Raw genomic sequence first — 21541 nt, forward strand, 5'->3', positions numbered from 1 at the left:
TCGCTACCAGGTGGGAGCTGGCCTGGGGTTGCTGGGCAAACAATGGCAGCGGAGACCTCGAGGAATTCCCTGGCGGTTCTGTGGTTCACGCTCTCACTACCAAGGACCTGGGTTCAGTCCCTCATCGGCGAACTAAGATCCCACAAGCTGTGGCGTGGTCACAAAGAAGACCTCCAGAGCCCCCTGGGCAAGCCGCGCGGGGGAGGGAGCGTGCGGGAGAGGTGGCGGTTGTGAGCTGCAGACGTGTAGGCCACACACGGAGCAGCTGCCCGAGGGACTGCGGGCACCGTCACGGGCCAGGGGCCTTCAGAGTGAGTGGACAGCGGGAGGCTGCGGGCGTGGGGAGGGCCCTGGCTTGTTTGGAACGGGCTGCAGAAAGGCTGCCCCCAGGCTGAGCCAGAGGGGTCGAATCTGGGCGGGTGGCTGAGACGAGCTTTGCTGGATGTTCTCCTCCCCACAAGGCTCACCTCCACCCCACCGGAAATCACAGGAAGCCCCTCCCTCTCTCATGCCTCCCCGCCATGCGCCCTCTGGTTAGCTGCACGCTCACTCTAAAGTAGACGTACTGAAAAGAATTCAGAATTGAGTCCTGTATACGGAACCATACTAAAGGGTGCGTTCTCATTTCTGGCTCCTTCACGAACCTTCTCGAGGCCCACCTTTCACCTTGACCCTGCACCTTGCACTCTTTCCCTCTAGGCCTCGGGCTGTATGCTCTGACTGGGCCACCTTAACCTGAACTGGTTTACCCTGCCCATCAGCTCATAGGCGCTCTCTCTGCCCACGTGCAAACCCCTCTGCCCTGGTGACTCTGATGCCCTTCAGTTTCTGACGACCGTGGCTAGTGTCTGCGGCTTCTCTCCCCACCACCCCTCTCTGACCCTTCCGGAGCCCTGCATACAGCAAGTGCATAATAAGCATGTGGTGAATGAGTGGTTTGTACTGTGTATATGCCGGAGCTCTGGCCCAGGCTTGCCCAGCCCTGAGCTTGGGAAGCCGCGTGGAGCCCAGTCCCTGTAGGCTCCGGTGGCTGAACTGGGAGTCACCCTTGCTGACCTTCAGGGCTGGTCTGGTCTTCAGTGTCTGAGGGATGGAGGGGGAGGTGGGAGAGGTGGGAGAGGAAGTCTCCCTGGAGGAAAAAGGTGCAGCTGGTCCTGGAAGGATGGCAGGATTTGGAGCTTTGGTGGGGGCCAGGCAGGACGATGCTGGGGCCTGGGGCAGGGAAGGGAGGTCAACAGGTAGGCAGTGCCCCCTTGGGTATGCCTTAGCAGGTCTTGGCCTGGGCTCTGGAGCTCCTGGCTCTGCTATCACTTGCTCTATAACTTGGGCAAATGGCTTGATCTCTCTGAGCCTCTGTTTCTCTGTCTGTAAAATGGAAAAAATTACCAAAGTGCCCACCTCACAGGGTAGTCCTCAGGATTAAGTGGACTAGTGCATATCAAACACTCAGCACACTGTCTGGCACAGGTCAGGAGCACAGTAAAGGGGCCCTCTTGTTACTATTGCTATCAGCATCGTGAGAGCTGAGTTGGAGGTGCTTCAGCGGCTCTAGCCACAGGTTGGCTGAACCAGGCTTCCCCCGGGACACTGAAGTCATGTGACGACCCAGTGCCCCAGGAAAGATTCAGTGTATCCCTAAAGGAATTTATTTCTAGGGAGCTTGCCTCCTCTCTGGCCACTTTCAACTTAGGGGAACAGGGGATGGTATGACTGTCCTTTTCCTTCTGAGCAATGCTATCATTATTTGTGCCCCCACATTATAAAGAGGATAAAACTGTGGCCCAGGGAGGCTGAGGGTGGTACCCAAGGACACACAACTTGTGAGCGCAGAGGCTGGGACTGAGGCCCAGATCCCCAAACCCATGCAAAGGGGTTTCTTCAGCCTCCCCCACCCCAACCATCCTATGTCTTTCCTGCTTCTGCCTTCCCCCCAGTATCCAGGATAGCCCTGGGGGAGGCAGGGAGGGCTGGGTGTTCAGAGGCACCCTCCCAGGTGGATTTACATTCAAGGAGGAGGCGGGGCCTGCTGGTCCCTCTGTCTGTAGGGGGTGGATCTGCAGGGATAAAGTGATGCTATCTGTAGTTTGGCTCCTCCAGCGCAGGGCCCACATCAGGATGGAGACTGGCTATGCTGACCTGGGTCGTCCTCTCCCTCACTCCAATCTGGCTTTGGCCCCACGGACCACAGGTCGGCCTTCACTCATCTCTGGCCTCAGCGGCCCCCTGTGCACAATGGACACAGAAGCTTCCTCGATCTTCCACACCTGTGAGCTCCCTGTAGGTGGAGGAGGAAAACCCCATTTCTCCAGCAGCCCCCTGGGACTCTTCATCACCTTCAAGGAGTCCCCATCTATGCCCCCCAAGGGTCTTGCCAAGAGCAGAGGCTGGGCACCCTGAGGCCCCAGGTCTAACTCCAGCTAGTCTTGTGGCCCTGGGGTCAACCTGCCTTTATTGCCCTCCAGATCTGGAGAAAGCCCTCATGCCAGCATTTACCACCTGCTGGCATCTCCTCCAGGAGGGTCTCCCTTGAGGACACACCACTGGGCCATAGCTCTTGGCCCCCTGTGAGTGTCAGGGGGCCCAGTTGTGATGGTCTAGCCCACACCTCCCAGGCCTTTGCACCCGCCAACTCCTTGCCTGAAACACCTTCTCTGCCTTGCAGCTAGCTCTGCTCACCCCTCAGGCATCAGTTCCGACACGCTCTGCTCCAGGGGTCTTCTGTTCTGAAATAACCCCCTCTTCTCTCCCTGTCCCATCTCCCAGTTCGCTGACTTCCGCCACCCTCGTCTCCCCAGGACTGACCTGGCTCTGTGCTGTCCGCTTGCAGATGGCCTGTCCCCCTGGGCTCCGGGAGCCCCCTTAGGATAGGGCCCACAGCTGCTTTGCTCCGTGTGGCATCTTTCGCCCCCGCACAGGCCTGGCACACAGTGGGTCCTAGGTTAACATGAAAGGAATGAGTGCCAACAGCGTGTCCAGCCTTGTGGGAGGCACTGATCTTGGGGAGGGGAAGCGTGAGCCCCGATGGCCACTCTGGTGACCACATCTCCTCCCCAGTGCCCGCCCTGGGGCAGCCATCCATGTCCTCTGTGCTATTTATGTTGGAACAGGTTGAATCGTCACGTGAGCATCGGGGCTCCTGTTCTCTGGGCCTCTAGATAATTATCTGGGCCTTATTAAACCCTTAATTATCCAAGCAGCTAATCAGGCTCCCAAATATAAGGGCTTCCTCATCCCAGGGTGGGGAGGCAGGGGCCAGTCATCAGCAGGACATCGCCAGGCTTGTCAAGGTAAGGACAGGCTCTGCCTGTGGGCCTCTCCCCAGTGTCTTTTGCAGCCTGGTCATTTTACAGATGAAAACACTGAGGCTCAGAGAGGGCAGGAGACTTGCCAGAGGTCACACAGTAACTGGGTAACAGGACCAGGGCTTGGATCTATGTCCTGACTCCCACCCAGTGCTCTGCACCTGACAGGAAGCCACCAGACATTCACAATCCTCAGATGCTGTAAGACTTGGGCAAGATCAAGGATACAGCAGATCTGAGGTGCCTCCCTGGGCTCCATTTGAGGCCAGTGAGAGACAAGGTAGGCTCTGCTTTGCAGGAGCTCAGAGCTGAGCTGAGGCAACAGGGGGTGGGGGGACTGTGATGGTAGGGGGCAGCTGGGAGCATCTGGCAAGTAGAAAGCGAAGAAGAACTCCAGATGGAGGAAATAGTGGGAGTAGAAGATGGTGCTGGGGCAGCAGGAAACACTCGTCTTGGGGGGATGGATCAGATACACACTCAGGTTCAAACTACGGTCTTCAAGACTGGAGGTGGTTGGAGGTTGAGGGGAGGCTTCCTGGTGGAGGAGGCAGGGGCTGAAATTAGGACTTGAGCAAGAAGCAAGGAGGAGGCAGGGTGTTGTTAGAGGGAGGGACTGTTTAGGCAAAAGCACAAACACAGCCATAAACAAAACCCTGGCATTGACCCTTTGTCCCAGAAACACCCATATGACTGTGTCCCTCAGTGAGTGAGAGTCGCTCAGTTGGGTCCAACCCTGTGTGACCCCATGGACTGTAGCCCACCAGGCTCCTCTGTCGTGGAATTCTCCAGGCAAGAATACTGGAGGGGGTGTTCCTCAAGCCACTTACTATTCTAAGAGGGCAAAAATCCCTGCTCTGAGCGACCTTGACACCTGACATCAGTTCTGGTCTGGGAATGGGGGGACTAGGGTGGCGGTCAGTCTTGGGGTTCGGTCTCCCCACCTTAGGGGTAGGGCGGTCTGGAGAAGACATTTACCCAGCCCTCTCAAGCTCTGCTGCCTGGTGCTGAACTCCATAGTCCTCCACAGGATGAACTTCAGAGATCTGGCACTAGGCGTGTTCACAGGGGTGGAAGAAACATCACAATTGATTATTTTCAAGCCCAGATAGATATCTAAAAATTGAATCGGACGAGAGGCAAACAGAGCACGGTTTCACTTAGCAAATATTGACTGTAGGCTCAATGGTCTCCTTGGCTTTTTATATACTGGCTGCTTTTCATCCTTTAGGTCTCAGTCCAAACATCTCCTCCTTAGAGAGTCCTTCCCTGATGCTCACCCCCTACTTCCTAATCCTCCATACACATTGTATCCCATTCGGTTGCTTCTCTCTAAGATTCAGGAGGAGCAGGACTGTCTCTGTTGTGTGTACGTTGTACCCCGGCCTGCTTGACACATAGTGAGGACTCAATAAATGTGAGTTGAATGAACAAATACACACAGGCAGGCATGGGCTTGACAAGAAAGAGGGCCCCCAGTAGGTGCCCATTTCTGTTTATGGGTCAGTGGCTGAGCCTGCCGTCAGCAGGCTGGAGTCCATCGGGAACTCTTCCTCTTTGGTGACGCAGACCAGCCTCAGTGGCTGCCCCACCTTGATTCTTTTCAGCCACAGCTCAAACCTGAAATAAACACTCGGCCTCTGATTGGAAGAATTTCAGGTCTCGGTAAGTTGTCCACAGGAAGAAAGGGTGTCTGGGAGTCCGGGGTTGGGAAGGGGCTTTCCTGGGAGTTTTGAAGGATCTGAGGTCAGAGGTCATCATTTGATTCTCTACTCACTGTGAGACCTTGGCTCTGGTTCAAACTGTGCCTCGGTTTCCCTATTGGTGAGGCATTGTCTCCAGGGGCCTTGAGGGGCTGTGAACTGAGATTTCTGGAAGGGAGGCTGAGCTGGGGGAGGTGGGGGATGCCCCGGGCTGTTGTGGGAGGGCTGGGGGAGTGGAGGGCTCCCCCATTCCCACGCTGCACCACACAGAGAGTTCCTCGATCAGGACTAGGAGGGAATTCCCTCTGTGGCCCCAGCACTGCTCTCTGAGCCGCACCTGAACCCATGAAAAATTGCAGCTAAATCTCCCATCAACCCTATCAGGCAGGCTGATCAGAATGCATCAGGCCCCCAGATGAGGAGGCTGAGGCTTAGAGAGGGAAGTGACCTGCTCGGGTGACTCCAGAAGGCCTGGTGTTTCATCTGGACACCCTTGGGCCCTTTGGGAGGAGGCAGGCATGAGTTTCTCTGAACTGGCTGGAGTCCAAAGGCTCTTAGACTTCCAAGATCACCCAGGGGGCTCCCAGGGCCTGCTGGGCTGCACCCAATTCAGGCCCTATGGCACAGGTGGGGCCATGCTGTGGATCCTGTGTCTGGCGCTCTGCAGCCTGCTGACTCCCGCGCGAGCAGACCCTGGGGTGCTGGTGCGGCTGGGCATGGACGTCCTGAGTCGCGGTGAGCTGGTGCTGGGTGCAGGCATGGGGTGAAGGGGAGGTGTGTGACTGGGGTTAGGTAGTGACTGCCTGTGTTTGCATAGACTTGAGTGCTCTGTGAACCTCAAAGTAAACTTATAAGTGATATGTTAGTTATTCTTCTATTTTACAGAGAGGAGAGGGGACTGAGACCCAGAGAAAATAGGGTGACCTTCCCAAGGTCCCCCAACAAGTTGAAGGCAGAGCTGGAAATTCTACTTCCTTGGAGCCTCTCCTTGGCCCTGATGGCAGGGGTTGGTGTCCACAAGTGGGTCATCATGGTGACAGACATGAGCCAAATCCCAGCTCTGTCAACAATTTACTGTGTGACCTCAAGCAAGTCACCTACCCTCTCTGTATTCCCAGTGTGCTCATCAGTAAATGTAAAATGTAAAGAAATGTAAAATAGTGGGACTTCCCTGGTGGTCCAGTGGCTAAGACTGTGAGCTCCCAAAGCAGGCAGCCTGGGTTCGATCCCTGGTCAGGGACCTAGATCCCACATGATGCAACTAAGAGTTTGCCTGCTGCAACTAAATATCCTGCACGCTGCAACTGAGAGTCAGTGCAGCTAAATAAATATATATATATATTAAAAAAAAAAAGAAATGTAAAGCAGGGTAAACTGTCCTTTTGGGGCAGGATCAAATGAAATTGTGGTACAAACTCCCCGTGGCTCAGATGGTAAAGAATCCACCTACAGCCCATGGGGTCGCAGAGAGTCAGACACAACTGAGAAAACACACTTCAGATGAAACTGAGATTAGAAGGCTCTGAGGGTACTTGACTAAGAGGTATTTTCCACCCCCAGCTCTATGACCCTCAGGGAAGTCATGTCCAGGTGCAAAGAGCTAACGATTTCATCAGCTCAGGATTTGTCCCCTCTCTGGGAACTAGCCTGTGACTATTATAGGATGTTTCTGGCACAGCATCATTTGGGGCGGGGGCCCCCAGGCCTGGGGAATCAGAATGTCTTGGCTTCAGGCGCAGTATCTCCACTTTAACAAGCTCCCAGTTGAATTCCCTAACCACCCCGGTTTGAGAGTGTCTGGGCCACAACATAAAGTCGGCCCTCTAACTTGAGGTTCAAGGCCTCCATGATGAGCCCTGGAAACTGCTCCAGAGTTCTGGTCCTGTCCGTCCCCACTCCAGCCACCTGTGTTCCTCTCTCCTCCCTCACCATGCCACCTCTTTCCCCTCTTCCCCACATCTGCCCTTGGTGCGTCTTCTGCTCTGAGCCACCTCCTTTACCCTTTGCTTCCTGATGAAAATCCTATTCTTCCCTTAAGGACCAACTGGCAGGTCACCTCCTCCTGGAAGCCTTCCCAGCTCTTCCTTTCCCGGCCCACACCTGTCATGTGGTTCGTCCAGCTGCCTGCACTTTTCATGGCTCTTATCACTTTTATTTACAATATATTTCTTTCTTGCTTTAAAAAAATTTTTTTTGCACCCCACGGCATGTGGGACTTTAGTTCCCTGACCACAGATTGAATCTGCACCCCCTGCAATGGAAGGTGGAGTCTTAACCACTGGACTGCCAGGGCAGTACTGGCTCTCATCCCTTTTTCTTCTTTTAATGATGAATTTTTTTTTTTTTAACCAGAGTTCTAGGACTTTTAATTTGTCCCAAAATTGCTGAAGCAAAAATCATGATAAAACATTCTGCTTTCCTTTACACCCCCCAATGCAAAAAAAAAAAAAAAAGCTCCGTAGGAAAAAAATGGTTTTGTACATGGGAAGAAACAATATACATTCAAAACTTACAGATAAGGGTTAGCTCTATCACTCATCTCTTTAAAAAGTTTATATGAATATCCAGTCAACACCAACAGGGTTATCTCCCTTGAAGTGTTATCTATACAGATTTCCTTAATGATGAATTTTTATGTAGTACTCAAAAATACAGCTATTTTGCAACGTCTAATTCCAAAATACACATTTTGTTGAACACGAGCACGTTTCTGTTGGGTATGTAATTAGTAGTGGAATTTCACAGTTATAGAATATGTATATCTTCAGCTTTCATAGATCCTGCCAAAATATTTTCCAGTAGAATTCACTGTATTGTTTATTTTATCTTTAATTGGAGTATACAATGTTATGCTAGTTTCTACTGTACAACAGCATGAATTAGCTATGAGCACACATACATGCCCCCCCACCCTTGGACCTCTTTCCCATGCTTTACCCCCATCCCACCCCTCTAAGTCATCACAGCATGGAGCTGAGCTCCTTGTGTTATACGGCAGCTTCCCACTGAAAAACGTGAAAGCTAGGCGCACAGACATGTCCAGCTCTTTGCGGTCCCATGGACTGTAGCCTGCCAGGCTCCTCTGTCCGTGGCATTCTCCAGGGGAGAGTCCCCACGAGCTATCTGTTTTACCACGGTAGTGTGTGTATGTCAATGCTGCACTCTGAATTCGTCCCACCCTCTCCTTCCTCTCGTCACTCTTTACTGTTATTGTTGGTGACTCTGTCTCCCTCGTGAGGCTGGAAGAGGGCAGGGTCTGCACACGACTTGTTTCTGGGATGCCTGAGAGACTGGCCAGGGAGGGAAGCAGTGAGGAGCCCAGGCGAGGGTCTGTCTACTCCTTTCCAGAGGTCCAGAATGCCATGAATGAGAGTCATATCCTGGAGAAGATGGCAGCTGAGGCGGGCCAAAAACGCCCAGGGATGAAGCCTATCAAGGGCATCACTGAGTGAGCAGGGGAGGGGCTTCATGGGCCGGGGGAAGGGGGTGGTGGTTAGGGCAGAGGGTGGTGGTAATGCTAAGCCCAGGACCTGAGTGGAAGAGCTGGTGCAGGACATGGGGCCTCTCTCTGGCTTTGCTGCTGGCTTGCTGTGTGACCTTGGGCAGGTCGCTTCTCTTGCCTGGACCTCAGTCCCTTCAGTCACCCACTGGGGACAATTCTAGTCCTGCTGTGAGCAGGGCCATGGGAAGAGGAAGTGAAGTTGGAAAGTCAGGCTCCAACACCCTGTATGCAGCAGGAGCTTGCTGAATGTACGTGAAATTGAATGAAAAATCCTCCAGTGGCTGAATGGAAACAATCATCTAAGGACAGGGGCAAACTAGTTTCGTTGCTTGTGTCACACGGGATTGATTAGTAGGGGCTGTCTGGAATGATGTACTGGGGAGGGTTCTGAGACACTTTCTGGACTTAGCAGGAAATAGCAGTGTGATCAATTAGCAATGTCTGCCAAGAGCTCTGGGTGGGCAGATGAAGTAAATGTGCCACAACTTTGTTATCCCGGATCTTGATTGGTGGTTCTCAGCCAGGAGTGGTTTTGCCTCCAGGGGACATCTGGCAGTGTCTGGAGACATTTTTGATTGTCCCAACTTGTAGAGTCAAGGGAGGGGGAGTGCATCTAGTCCCTGTAGTGAGCAGAAGCTAAGGTTTCTATGAAGCATCCTACAATGCACAGGACAGCCCACAACACAGGATGGTCTTGCCCCAAATGTTCATAGCATCACTGATGAGAAATTCGAATCTAAGCAAACCTCCTCTCTTTGTTAGTGGGGAAACCGAGGCCTACATCAGGGAAGGGAGTAGCCCAGGGTCACAAATTAAGCCACATGTCATCTCACCCACGAGGAGAGCTTTCTGTGTACAGACTGGTTCATGTTCAGCCTTTTGTTTGCATTTCATGACAGCCCCAGAGATAGGATTATCCCTATGACACGGGATGGGGGATTTACCGAAGACCTCCCAGCAAAGTGGTGGAGGAGTGTGTTGAGGGGTCTCACCTGTCCAGTTCTCACTGCTCAAATGTCTGCCCCTCCCAGTCTGAAAGTGAAGGATGTGCTGCTGCCCGTCATCACAATGAACTTCATGCCTGGGGTGGGCGTCTTCCAGTGTGTGTCCACGGGCATGACCATCACTGGCAAGAGGTGAGTAGGGCAGGGAGGTGAGAAGGAAAGGACAATGGCCTCTTTGTCTCACTCTTATATGCCCATTGATTGAGTACCTACTGTGTACCATGCTGTGGTCTGAGATAATGCAAAGTTGGTTCCTACCTTTGATGGGAACCAGACCTGAGCACAGTTGATCACAGATTGATAGATTGGCCTGGGACAGAAGAAATATTGACAGGGTGTAGGGGCTGGGGATTAGAAAAGGCTTTGGGGAGATGATGACAGCTGAGCAGAACAGGGTTTTGAAGGATGTGTAGGAGTTCACCAAAGCAAGAGAGGAGAGGAAAGGCTGGTTGTGTGAACTTGGGCAGGTCCCATCCCTCTTTCTGTCCCATGGCATGGTCTCCCACCCTTTCATCCTCTCAGAGATGCTGAGATTGTGGTCACAGTGGCAGTGATGCCCTGATGCCTGCCTGCCCCCTTCTCCAGCTTCATGGGTGGGAACATGGAGATCATCGTGGTCCTGAACATCACAGCCACCAACCGGCTTCTGCAGGACGAGGAGACAGGCCTCCCCATGTTCAAGAGTGAGGGCTGTGAGGTCATCCTGGTCAGCGTGAAGACAAACCTGCCTAGCAAGTGAGGTTCTCTGTGGTTGGGGAGGAAGGCTTGTTCCACCTTGCCAGCCCGACCCAGCATCCCACTTCCTGAGCCACTGAACTCCTCAGCCATGTTCCTGCATGTCCCGTGCCTAACTTCCTGCCATCTGTGCCTCTGTCCCCATCCTCTGTGTCCAGCATGCTGCCCAAGGTGGTCAACAAGTTCCTGGACAGCACCCTACACAAAGTTCTTCCTGATCTGGTGAGTGCCCAGAGTAAGCCTCCGCCCCTCATCCCTGGCACTGCTTAGACCAGGGCTGGCAAGCGCGTTTCATCTCGGCTGCTGATCTTGATCGACTGCTGGTGGCTGAGGAGGCTCTTGAGGCTGTGGCTGGCTCAGTGGGAGGAAGTACTGTGATCAGCTAGTGATGTCTGCCGTGAGCAGGGGAGGAGGAAACGGCAGCTGGCACCGAACAGCTTGCCATCCCTGCTGAGCATACCAGTCCCTGGGACTCTGCCATTGACTTTCTGTATGACTTGTGGCCTTGGTTTCCCCCTCCAGTCCCTATCCCACCAGGGCCCTTGAGACTCCCCATGGAGTAACATTCAGCTGTGAGAATGGGGCCCTCCACTCAGGGCCCCCTTCAGCCCAGGGCTTTCTCTTCTTCCAGATGTGTCCTGCCATTGATGCAGTCCTGGTGTATGTGAACAAGAAGTGGGCCAGCCTGAACGGTGTGTAGCCCTAGCTATGCCTTGCTCCTGCATGGGGACAGCAGGATGGCTAGAATTTTTTGATGTCCCACTCCCTATTCAAGTGCCTGCTCCTGGCCTGGCCTTGGGACTAGAGGAGGTCTGAGGTCATGGAGTCCACTCCTCCCTGCAATGCCCGGATGGGGATCCTTAGGCCCTGAGGGGCTCTGGGGTCCTTACCTCTCAGCCCTCCACCCAGTGTTCTATCTATCATCCTCCCAGACTCCAAGGACAGCACCGTTTGTTCACAACAGCTCATCCACAAACCTTGTACCATGAAGAGTAACCCCAGTAGTAACCCCACCCTTTCCTTTGCCAAGGGGAAACAGCCACCTATATCACTGTGGGGTCCACAGGGCTCCCCAAGACCAGGAGGGGAAACCCCAATGGCTGAGACTGAGGAAAACTGGTTCATGTGCCCTGCAGAGTGGCCCGGGACATTATTTCACTCCTCCAAGCCTCAGTCTGTTCATCTGTAAAATAGAACCAATAATCCTGACCCCAACAATCTGTTGTGAGAACTGAGCTGGAAAACACCTGGTGAACACTCGGGCTCTGTACTTGCAGGGCGATGTAAGGTGGCATGATTTTCTAGACCGGGCACCATTGCCTCCATTCTGCAGATGAAAATACTGAGGCCCAGAGATGCTAAGCAGTTGCCTTGTGTCACAGAGAGGGCTGGGGTCCTGGCATCCAGGCCAGGTTCAGGTGGCAGCTGGCTGGTGCTGGCTTTTCCAGGCTTTCCCTGGGCTGGTGTCTCTCTGAGTGAACCTTCGTCTTTGCACAGCTCCCATGCCTGTGGGCCAGGTGGGCACCGTCCAATATGTCCTGACATCCGTACCGACTACTACAGCCAGCTACATTCAAGTGGACTTCAGTGTAAGCACCAAAGGGTGTCAGCCAGCAGAGGTCTTACTGGCTTGAGTGGTGGGGTCTGCTTCCTCCAGGGCCGGCGGCTGGGCTGGGATTGTGGAGGGTGGGGGAGGGCCTCTTCCTCTTTCTGCTCTCAATACGAACCCCAAATCCTGAGCTGATTTCTGGGATGGCCAACTCCACACCCACACCCCTGAGGCTGCCTGCTTCTCCCAGTGAGTGGCTTGCCCACTGTCTTATAGAAGAGAGCACTCAGCCTAGCAGGGAGGCAGGAGTTGGCTAGGGCCTCACCCAGGACTCCAGAACCCTGGTGACCAGGTGACTGCATCTTCCAAGAATGAGAAGAAGAATCCCAAGCAGATGAAGTCTTCCTCCAGTGGGGCTCTTACAGACTGCACGTTGTCTTCCGTTTACCTCTTTCTCTGGAGGTTAAAATAGTAAACGAGGGCTCTAATCAGTTAGAGTCAGATTAACTGAGGTTACTTACACAATCCTTTGAGGAGCTGCCAGTGGTTTAGTGATTGACTCCATTATCCTAGTGGGCCTCAGTCTACCCATCTGTACACTGGGAGAGTTGAGCCACTGCACACTGCTCTGACTCAACCATCATATGACTTGCTGACTTGGGCACCACAGACTTCCCTGGTGGCTCAGATGGTAAAGAGTCTGCCTGCAGTGCAGGAGACCTGGGTTCAATCCCTGGGTCAGGAAGATCTCCTGGAGAAGGAAACCCACTCCAGTAATCTTGCCTGGAAAATCCCATGGATAGAGGAGCTTGGTGGGCTATAGTCCATGGGGTCACAAAGAGTCAAATGACTAAGTGACTAACACTAGGCTGGTTTGAGCACCATTCGTTTGGAGGACTGAGACTTACCCATGACCAAGGCTGAGTGTCTCTCCCCTGGCTGTCCTGCAGCCTGTGGTGCAGAAGCAAAAGGGCAACACCATCCAGCTTGAGGATGCCGGAGGGGCTGCGTTCCCTGAGGACTATGCTGAAGGCTCCTCGCAGCTGCTGCTCTCGGCCGCCTTCCTCACAGCAGAGCTTGCTCTTCTGCAGAAGTCCTTTGATGTGAAAGTCAAGGATACGATGGTGAGCTGCCCAGTGGCCACACCCCCCATATCTGCATCTGCCCCCTGTAATGACAGTCCCTGCCCAGACTGACAATTATCCTGGGGTTGTGTGTAATGCTAGGACTGGGAGGGACCAGGACGGATTTGGGTTTCTATCATCATTTCACTCTACCATCCACCATCTCTCTGTCCATGTAACCACGATGTATTCATCTATCCATTCAATTGTCCATACACCAAGTATTTATCCACCAACCTACAACTCTTCTGCATTGTCCATCCATCCACCTTCTTTATTTCCAGTCTGTCTTGCTACTATGTAGTCATGTCCTAGACTCTATCCTTTTAGCTAGAATCCACCCAACCCTCCATACCATCCATACCTAGAACAGGGGCTGATACTATTGAATGAATGAATCTATGCATCTGCCATTTACCACCTAAACACCCAGATACCCACCCATCTACTCATCCAGTTCTCCATTATCCATCCTCCTACTCATTTACTGATCCAGCCAGCCAACCATCAATCCATCCATCCATTCATTCATCCCCACTGATCCCTTTATTCATCCTCCCATCCATGCATCCACCATCCATTTGTGGACCTTCCTATTCATCCCTCCACCCATCAATCCATTCATCATCCCTTCTCCCATCCATTTACCAGACAATTCCGCCATTTTCCCACCCACCTATCCTCCCCTCTCCATTATCCTTTCATGCCTCCACACAGCCAGCCACCTGCCCATCTATCTATTATTTATTCTCTTACACAAACACCCATCCATCAATCCAACCATCCATTCACCCACTTATCTGTTTATATTTTTTTCCCCATCCATCTATCCATCCATGAATCCCTTCACCCACTTCCTCTGATCCATCACATCCACCCATTCTCCCATCTCTCTGTCTACTTTTTCATCAAACAAAATTTTCTCAGTGCATGATCTTGTACTCAGAGCTATGGGCACTGGAATGTGTGAGCCACAGTCTGGGCTATCCAGGAGCTCATTATCTACTTAATCAAAGAGTGAGAACTATTTTGATGAAGGCACCTCAGAGGGCATGCTTTTTTAAGTCAGAGGAGAGGTTTGTTAGGATGACTCAGGGAAGCCTTCAGTAATCCCAACCTTGACTATTATTTTGTAGATTGGTGAGCTGCCCCCCCAAACCACTGTAACACTGGCTGGCTTCATTCCTAAAGTAAGTGCCCCAGCTATCCATAATCACCATAATCACTTTCCCTGTTCTCCGGGCAAAGGGATTTTCAATACTGTGTCTCCCTTGTCCGGTGTGGCATCATCCCAACTTCTCCGTAAAGTAGTCTTCGGCTCCCCACAGAAATGCCCAGGTTTTGTGCATTGTACTTTCCATGTCCAATATAGAAATAGCCAGATTTTCTGTTTTGTTTCCTTTATTTCCTGATAGATATATCCCAGCCTTTGCATATAGTCCTTTCAAGGTAGAAATCACCTATTTCATGTCAGTCTCCTGGTTTCAATGGAAACCACCAGTCTGAGGATTGGCCCTGGGGAGTTTCCTGGTTTCTGTAGGTGGCTGAAGCCTATCCCAAGTCGAAACCTCTTGTGACCAAGATCAGGATAAACAAGTCCCCCAAGGTCACCATGAAGACAGGCAAGAGCCTGCTGCACCTCCACGGCACCCTGGAGATGTTCGCTGCTCGGCGGCGGGGCAAGCCGCCTGTATCCCTCTTTGTCCTGGAAACTGTGAGTGGACTTTTCCCCAGTTAGGCCCAACTCATGGATATTTGAAGCTGGAGGGTGGGCTTTTAGCTCATAGTCAAGTAATGGATTGAAGGGTGCTTAGTTAATCTTGATTATGTGGTTATAACCTCCTGGGCACTGTCATCTACTGTCTGACTTTGGGCTCTGCAATTGAACCTCTGAATGACTAGAAAGATCATTTCTTTCTCTTCCTTCCTTCCCTCCCTCTCTTTCCTGTTCAACTTCCCACCCTCTGACATTCATTAGCATCTATAAGGGCAGTGAAAGTCTCACTCAGGGGACTATAGGAGCCTAGAGAGATTGCAAATCTATTTTGAGGAAATCACAGAGGACTTCCTAGAGGAGGTGATGCCTGAGCTATGCTTTGAAAGTTGAGCAGGATCTGGCCAGGGAAATGGTTGATGTTGGGGAGGCTGGTGATGGAGGGTACTCCAGACAAAGTCACAGGACCTGGCCTGGAGCAATAACGTGGTGTGTTCAGGGACCCACAAACATGCCAGGATTTCTGATAGTGCTGTCGTGGGCTGGGTACAGGTGGGATGAGGATCCTGGCCTGGGGGCATGGGGAGGCTGCTGGGTTCAGTTCCTGAGGGTGGGCTGGGCAGAGACTCTTGCTCTGTCTTGGCAGTGGTGGTAGTTCTGGGAAGGTCGTAGAGCCCCTGGTTTTACCAACCCTGATGGGGGACCCACTGCCTACTTCTTGCTTTCCCCCTGCTCTGTGTCAGCGCTTCAACCTGAAAATCCAGTACTCAGTTCATGAGGACCGGCTGCAGATGACCACCTCTCTGGACAGGTAGGAGTCTGCTGCCCAGGTTGGCATCCCTGTACTCCTGCCAAGGCACCACCAAGACCACTTGGTTTCCTGCTCCAGGGCCTTCCTCTGACCCAGTCAGCACAGCCCACACTGCCAGGCTTCTCTGGTCTCTCTGCCTGCTCTAGAACCCTCAATGGCTCCCCATTGTGTGCATGATCTTTCGTCAAATCTTAGCCTGGCACTCAAGGCCCTTCTCAGATTCTCCCACTACTGCTGCTACTATTCCACTAGGCTCTTGCACAGTGAGTCTGATCGTGTGGTCAAGTTCCCTTTTTCATGAACAGGCTTTTACCCATGCCATCCAAATGCCACCTGCTAGTCAGTGCCCACCTCAAATACTACCTTCTCCAGGAACACTTTCTTTATACTGATAACAGTCAACATTTACAGAGCTCTGTCTATGTGTTAGGTCTAGTTTTGGATTCAATTGTTCAGTAATTTTTGTATTTGTCATAATTTCTTGTCTGATGTGTTGTGCCAAGATTCTATTGGTTGTAAGAGACAATTCTGACTTTAACTTGCTTAAGCCCCAAAGGGACTCTTGAATCATATAATTAAAATCTCTAGGGGTAGATCTCCCCTTTCAGGCATGGCTGGATCTAGGCGCACAAAAATTCTCAAAGTTTATCCCTCTCTTCCCTTGGTTTTTGCTGTCCACTCTGTTGAACATTCTCAGGCAGCCGCTCCCCAGTTGGTGGCAAAGTGACCCCAGTAAGAAGAGAGACCTCTTATTTAATAGTTCTAACAAAATCTCAAAGGCTGTTTTCATTGGTCTAGTGTGGATCACATGACCAACTCTAAGCTAATCACTATGACTCCTTATTGCAAAATTCAGACTGAAATTGAAGAAAATAGGGAACCACTAGACCATTCACGTATGACCTAAATTAAATCTCTTATGATTATACAGTGGAAGTGACAAATAGATTCATAGGGATTAGATCTGATAGACAGATTGCCTGAAAAACTATGGATGGAGGTTCATGATATTGTACAGGAGGCAGTGATCAAGACCATCCCCAAGAAAAGGAAACGCAAAAAGGCAAAATGGTTGTCTGAGAAGGCCTTACAAATACCTGAGAAAAGAAGAGAAGTGAAAGGCAAAGGAGAAAAGGAAAGATATACCCACCTGAATGCAGAGTTCCAAAGAATAGCAAGGAGAGATAAGAAAGCCTTCCTCAGTGATCAATGAAAAGAAATAGAGGAAAACAATAGAATGGGAAAGACTAGAGATCTCTTCAAGAAAATTAGAGATACCAAGGGAACATTTCATGCAAAGATGGGCACAATAAAGGAACAGAAATGGTATGGACCTAACAGAAGCAGAAGATATTAAGAAGAGGTGGCAAGAATACACAGAACTGTACAAAAAAGATCTTCGTGACCCAGATAACCATAATGGTGTGATCACTCACCTAGAGCCAGACATCCTGAAATATGAAGTCAAGTGAGCCTCAGGAGAAATATCAATAATCTCCTGGCAAATGACACCACCCTTATGGCAGAAAGTGAAGAACTAAAGAGCCTCTTGATGAAAGTGAATGAGAGGAGAGTGAAAAAGTTGGCTTAAAACTCAACATTCAAAAAACTGAGATCATGGCACCTGGTCCCATCACTTCATGGCAAATAGATGGGGAAACAATGGAAACAGTGTGAGAATTAATTTTCTTGGGCTCCAAAATCACTGCAGATGGTGACTGCAGCCATGAAATTAAAAGACGCTTGTTCCTTGGAAGAAAAGCTATGACTAACCTACACAGCATATTAAAAAGCAGAGACATTACTTTGCCACGAAAGGTCCATCTGGTCAAAGCTATGGTTTTTCCAGTAGTCATGTGTGGATGTGAGAGTTGGACTATAAAAAAAGCTGAGCACCGAAGAATTGATGCCTTTGAACTGTGGTGTTGGAGAAGACTCTTGAGAGTCCCGTGGACTGCAAGGAGATCCAACCAGTCAATCCTAAAGGAAATCAGTCCTGAATATTCATTGGAAGGACTGATGCTGAAGCTGAAGCTCCAATACTCTGGCCACCTGATATGAAGAGCTGACTCATTGGAAAAGACCCTGATGCTGGAAAGATTGAAGGCAGGGAGTGAAGGGGATGATAGGATGAGATGGTTGGATGGCATCACTGACTCAATGGACATGAGTTTAAGCAAGCTCTGGGAGTTGGTGAAGGACAAGGAAGCCTGGCATGCTGCAGTCTCTGGGATCACAAAGAGTCAGACATGACTGAGTGACTGAACTGAACTGAACTGATGACTCTAGAGATCAAATGCTCTGATTGGCCAGGTCTGGGTGATGTGCTCACCCCACTGTAATACCTTGGATAGACAGGATCAGGAAATAGAGAGTCTGTTATTGGAATAAAGAATAGATGTTGGGAAGATAGAACCAGCAGATGACCATCATGTGGCCTGTTCTGGTGCCAAGGTGGATTAGTGCCATCAGAGGCTGTGCAGAGGAGGGGCCCTGTGAAGGACCCCAGCTCTGTGTCCTGCAGAAGCCTGGAACTGGCTAACTGAGCTGCAAAACTCCGCATGTCTGGCCTTGGGCAGGGGCAATAGACAGAGCTTGAGTCCCAAAGAGAAGAGTCAGGACCAATGAGAGAAGTCAGTGGTTTGCTGTGGGAAACAACATGGGCTGTAAGGAAAAGCGTAAGTGCCCATCACAGGCGGCATGTAAACAGACTTAGGAGCACCTAGTGTGAAGGCTGTAAGGGGATTTCCCCATAAGAGAGGGGCTGGGGGTGTTTGAGATGCCTTTTCTCCAGTGCTCTGACTGCCCTTCCACCTCCCTGGTTCCCTCTCCTCTGCAGATTACTGAGCATGTCCCGGAGGTCCTCATCGATTGGCCCCTTCAAGGTAAGTATCCCAAGTACTTATGCCTGGTCTGGCTTAAAAGCAAAAAAGTGGACCTATTCACCTTGGAATTTCAGGGTAGAGTTCTGAAATGGAGGCAGAGTGAATAGAGTAGGTCATTGTGGGGTTTGGGGCTCCTGACTGTGTGACCTTGGGAAAATTGCTTTGCTTCTTTGAGTCTTTGTTCTCTTTTCTGGATAGAATCTGGACATCTCCCTAGATTGATTTTAAAAGCATTGCTGTGCATAGCAGCAACCCGAGCTTGTTTGCCCAGCCCAGGTGCTATTTTGATTAGTTTCTGTAGCCTCCGGGCCCAACACAGAACCTGATGTAGTTAGGAGTAGTGTGTGCTCAGTTGCTGAGTCCTTATCTGACTCTTTGCGACCCCATGGACTGAACAGGAGCTAAGCAGAAATGAAGGGCATCAGTCTACAATGTAACAGTCAGATGCAGTTTTGATGTGATTTGATGTTTCTAATATTTGTTCCTGTGGTCCTTGGACTCAGCTGGACTAAGAGCTGAAAAAAAATCTGTTGAATTAATGGAATGATAGGATGAGGGTATCTTCTCTTTCTCTTTCTCTTGCCAGGAGAAGAAATTGACTGGCTTCATCACTGATTTTCTCCAAGAGGCCTACATCCCAGTCATCAATGGTGAGGGCTCCAACAGGCTTGAGTTTTGCTGGTGCCAAGAAGCACTTTGAGCAGGAAGGGATGTCACAAGAATGGTCTCAAAGGCCCTCCACTGGCCCCAAATGAGGAAACCTAAAAGGGAGTGGATAGTCAATAGTGAATCTTTCAGGCTAATGTCATGTTAATGTCAATTGTCTGGGGACAAGGACCCCTTCAACAGCTTGAACTCTGACCTTTGACCCCATACCAGAAGTCAGATCTTGACCCTGCCCTGGGATGCCAGTCAGCGGTGATCCAGCTGATGGTGTCTAGGCCTGTGCAACTGGCAGACATCATGAATCAATCACCGCACTATTTCCCACTATGCTGCTCCAGGCAGCCACTTAATTGCAGAGCAGGTAGACTGAAATGACTCTTCCTATATTTCTCAGATGTACTCCAAGTTGGGTTCCCACTTCCTGACCTTCTGGACATGAACTACAACCTGGCAGGGCTGGACATAACTGAGGTGAGGAAAGGAGGTGGGAAAGGCCAGTTCAGCCAATGTTTTTGGCCAATGAGCAAAAGCCTGCCATTCTCAACTTGGAGGGCATTGGACTAAGGAGGGCAGCGGCCATCAGTACAGTCTTGCCAATCCCCTGAGCAAGACCCTGCCCCTCAGAATCTGGAGGCTGCCGTTAGCCAGGGATCCCCTGAAGGAAACATGAATTCTGCTACTGTCCTCCTCTGCCACCTTGGACGAATTGCTTCTTCTTTCTGGGTGCTTCTGTTTTTCTGTCATCTCAAATAGAATAATATAGTATCCACTCTGGAGAGCTGTTGTGATGATTTATGGAGATAATTCACTTAAAGGCATACAGTAAGTGCTCCATAAATATTAGCTTTGCCTTGCACACTAAGCATTGCACTTGGAGCATTGAATGGACATTTTTCTCATTTGATCTCTCTACTCTGGGACATAGGGGTGCTTCTCCTCACTTGACTGTTGAGAAACTCGAGGTTCAGAGAGGTGAAGGGTCATAAGGCCAGTCTTTCTTTTTTAAACATTTCTTTATTTATTTTTGGCTGTGCTGGGTCTTCATTGCTGCACGGGCTTTTCTCTAATTGCAATGAGCAGAGGCTACTCTCTAGCTGCAGTGCACAGGCTTCTCACTGAAGTGTCTTCTCTGGTTGCAGAGCACGGACTCTAGAGTGCACAGGCTTCAGTAGTTATGGCTCTGGGGCTCTAGAGCACAGGCTCAGTAGTTGTGGCACATGGGATAGTTGCCCTGTGGCATGTGGGGTCTTCCTGGACCAGAGATCGAACCTGTGTCTCCTGTATTGACAGGCAGATTTTTTTTTTTCTTTTTATCACTGAGCCACCAGGGAAGCCCCATCCTTCGTTCTCAAACACAGAGCTGATTTCCACATCCCTGTCCATCCCATTCTGTGTCTGGGTGGCCCCTCATTGTTCCCCACACCCACTCCTGGCCCTTTTTCTCCTGCCAGAATGCCCTGGTGCTGGACTTGAAGCTGGACTGACTGGGACAGGATTTGCCTGCCAGCTGCCTGCACACAGTCAACTAGTTACACCTAGAAGAGGAGCCTGATTGGAACTGGGTGGGCCTGGCCCCCTACCCCTGGGGCTGATGAGGAGTGAGCAGGGCAGGATGGGGCTGGGGACTTGGCAATAAACAGGAGAAAGGCCCTAATGAACACCTGATGTTTTGACCTCTTTATTTGTAGGAAATTGATGCGTGTTTTTTTTCCTTTTCAATGGGTTTGAGATCTAAGAGTAGCTTGGGTCTGAGAGGCAGGCTTGAGCATATATTGAGTACCTGCTGAATGCCATGCTCAGAGCTTTACTTGTACCATCTCATTTAATCTGTGCAATAACCCTCCAAGGGGAGGGTGACCATCCCCACTGTGTGTGTGTTTGTGCTCAGTCACGTCTGGCTCTTTGTGATGGACTATAGCCCACCAAGCTCCTCTGTTCGTGGGATTTCCCAGACAAGAATACTTGAATGGGTTGCCATTCTCTTCTCCAGGGAATCTACCCGACCACGGATGGAACCTGGGTCTCCTGCATTGCAGGCAAATTCTTTACCATCTGGGCCACCTACCGACACTGTTCTTCAAACTGACCCTTCTTTAAAGTGAATGTATTTTTATATATAACAAAGTTAAAAACACAATCTAAAATAAATGTATTCTAAGTGGATTCTCAAAATCAGTATCATTTGCTAGAATGTTGGGAAAAAAAAAAAACCCAAACCTGTAACTTTGAAGAAAAAAAAAAAAAGGTACTTCAGAGCCCCTCTGATTGGCTGTTGCTCCAGCCCTGGGAATTACTGAGATGGTGTTCCCACATACGTGTCCATGGTCCACATGTTGCTGTGTGCGTCTGTTGGAAGGTCTCCATCTCCATGGGTGGGTCTGTGTACCAGCCTGGCCCAGACCCATGTCACAGAGGAAGGAGGGCCCCTCCCTTGCCTTGGCCTGGGTGCCTGGGCCGTCCCCTTTTCCCTCAGAGTCGACCTTAATCCCATCACCCATCATCATCTCCCAGCTCTGGGACAATGGTGGCCTTGAGACGCTGGCACATAC

General features: G+C 50.8%; 1 protein-coding gene across 3 annotated transcripts; it reads left to right on the forward strand.

Moving 5' to 3' along the window:
• Positions 1-257: 257 nt before the first annotated feature.
• Positions 258-20644, forward strand: BPIFB6 (BPI fold containing family B member 6). Of its 3 annotated transcripts, none has more exons than XM_043479725.1 (17): positions 258-311; positions 4951-4964; positions 5630-5737; positions 8351-8450; positions 9536-9640; positions 10094-10243; positions 10402-10465; positions 10875-10935; positions 11741-11832; positions 12743-12916; positions 14053-14106; positions 14457-14630; positions 15374-15441; positions 18281-18326; positions 18913-18976; positions 19387-19463; positions 20444-20644. In XM_043479725.1, exons 3-17 carry the CDS (start codon positions 5638-5640, stop codon positions 20474-20476), a joined length of 1362 nt encoding a protein of 453 aa, XP_043335660.1. In that variant the 5' UTR covers positions 258-311; positions 4951-4964; positions 5630-5637; the 3' UTR covers positions 20477-20644. The 3 variants fall into 3 exon arrangements, with proteins under 3 accessions (XP_043335660.1, XP_043335659.1, XP_043335661.1); XM_043479724.1 differs by lacking the exon at positions 258-311 and adding an exon at positions 519-613 and having other exon boundaries at positions 4907-4964; XM_043479726.1 differs by lacking the exons at positions 258-311; positions 14053-14106 and adding an exon at positions 519-613 and having other exon boundaries at positions 4907-4964.
• The last annotated feature ends 897 nt before the right edge of the window (positions 20645-21541 follow it).

This window comes from Cervus canadensis, chromosome 10 (genome assembly GCF_019320065.1).
Source record: "Cervus canadensis isolate Bull #8, Minnesota chromosome 10, ASM1932006v1, whole genome shotgun sequence".
Classification (NCBI taxonomy): domain Eukaryota; kingdom Metazoa; phylum Chordata; class Mammalia; order Artiodactyla; family Cervidae; genus Cervus; species Cervus canadensis.

Bases quoted from the DNA above. Each gene is read 5' to 3' on its own strand.
- BPIFB6 (XM_043479725.1), top strand. From the start codon at position 5,638: ATGCTGTGGATCCTGTGTCTGGCGCTCTGCAGCCTGCTGACTCCCGCG. The intron at 10,466-10,874 runs GTGAGTGCCCAG...CTCTTCTTCCAG, and splicing joins ACAAAGTTCTTCCTGATCTG to ATGTGTCCTGCCATTGATGC. The intron at 14,631-15,373 runs GTGAGTGGACTT...GCTCTGTGTCAG, and splicing joins CCCTCTTTGTCCTGGAAACT to CGCTTCAACCTGAAAATCCA.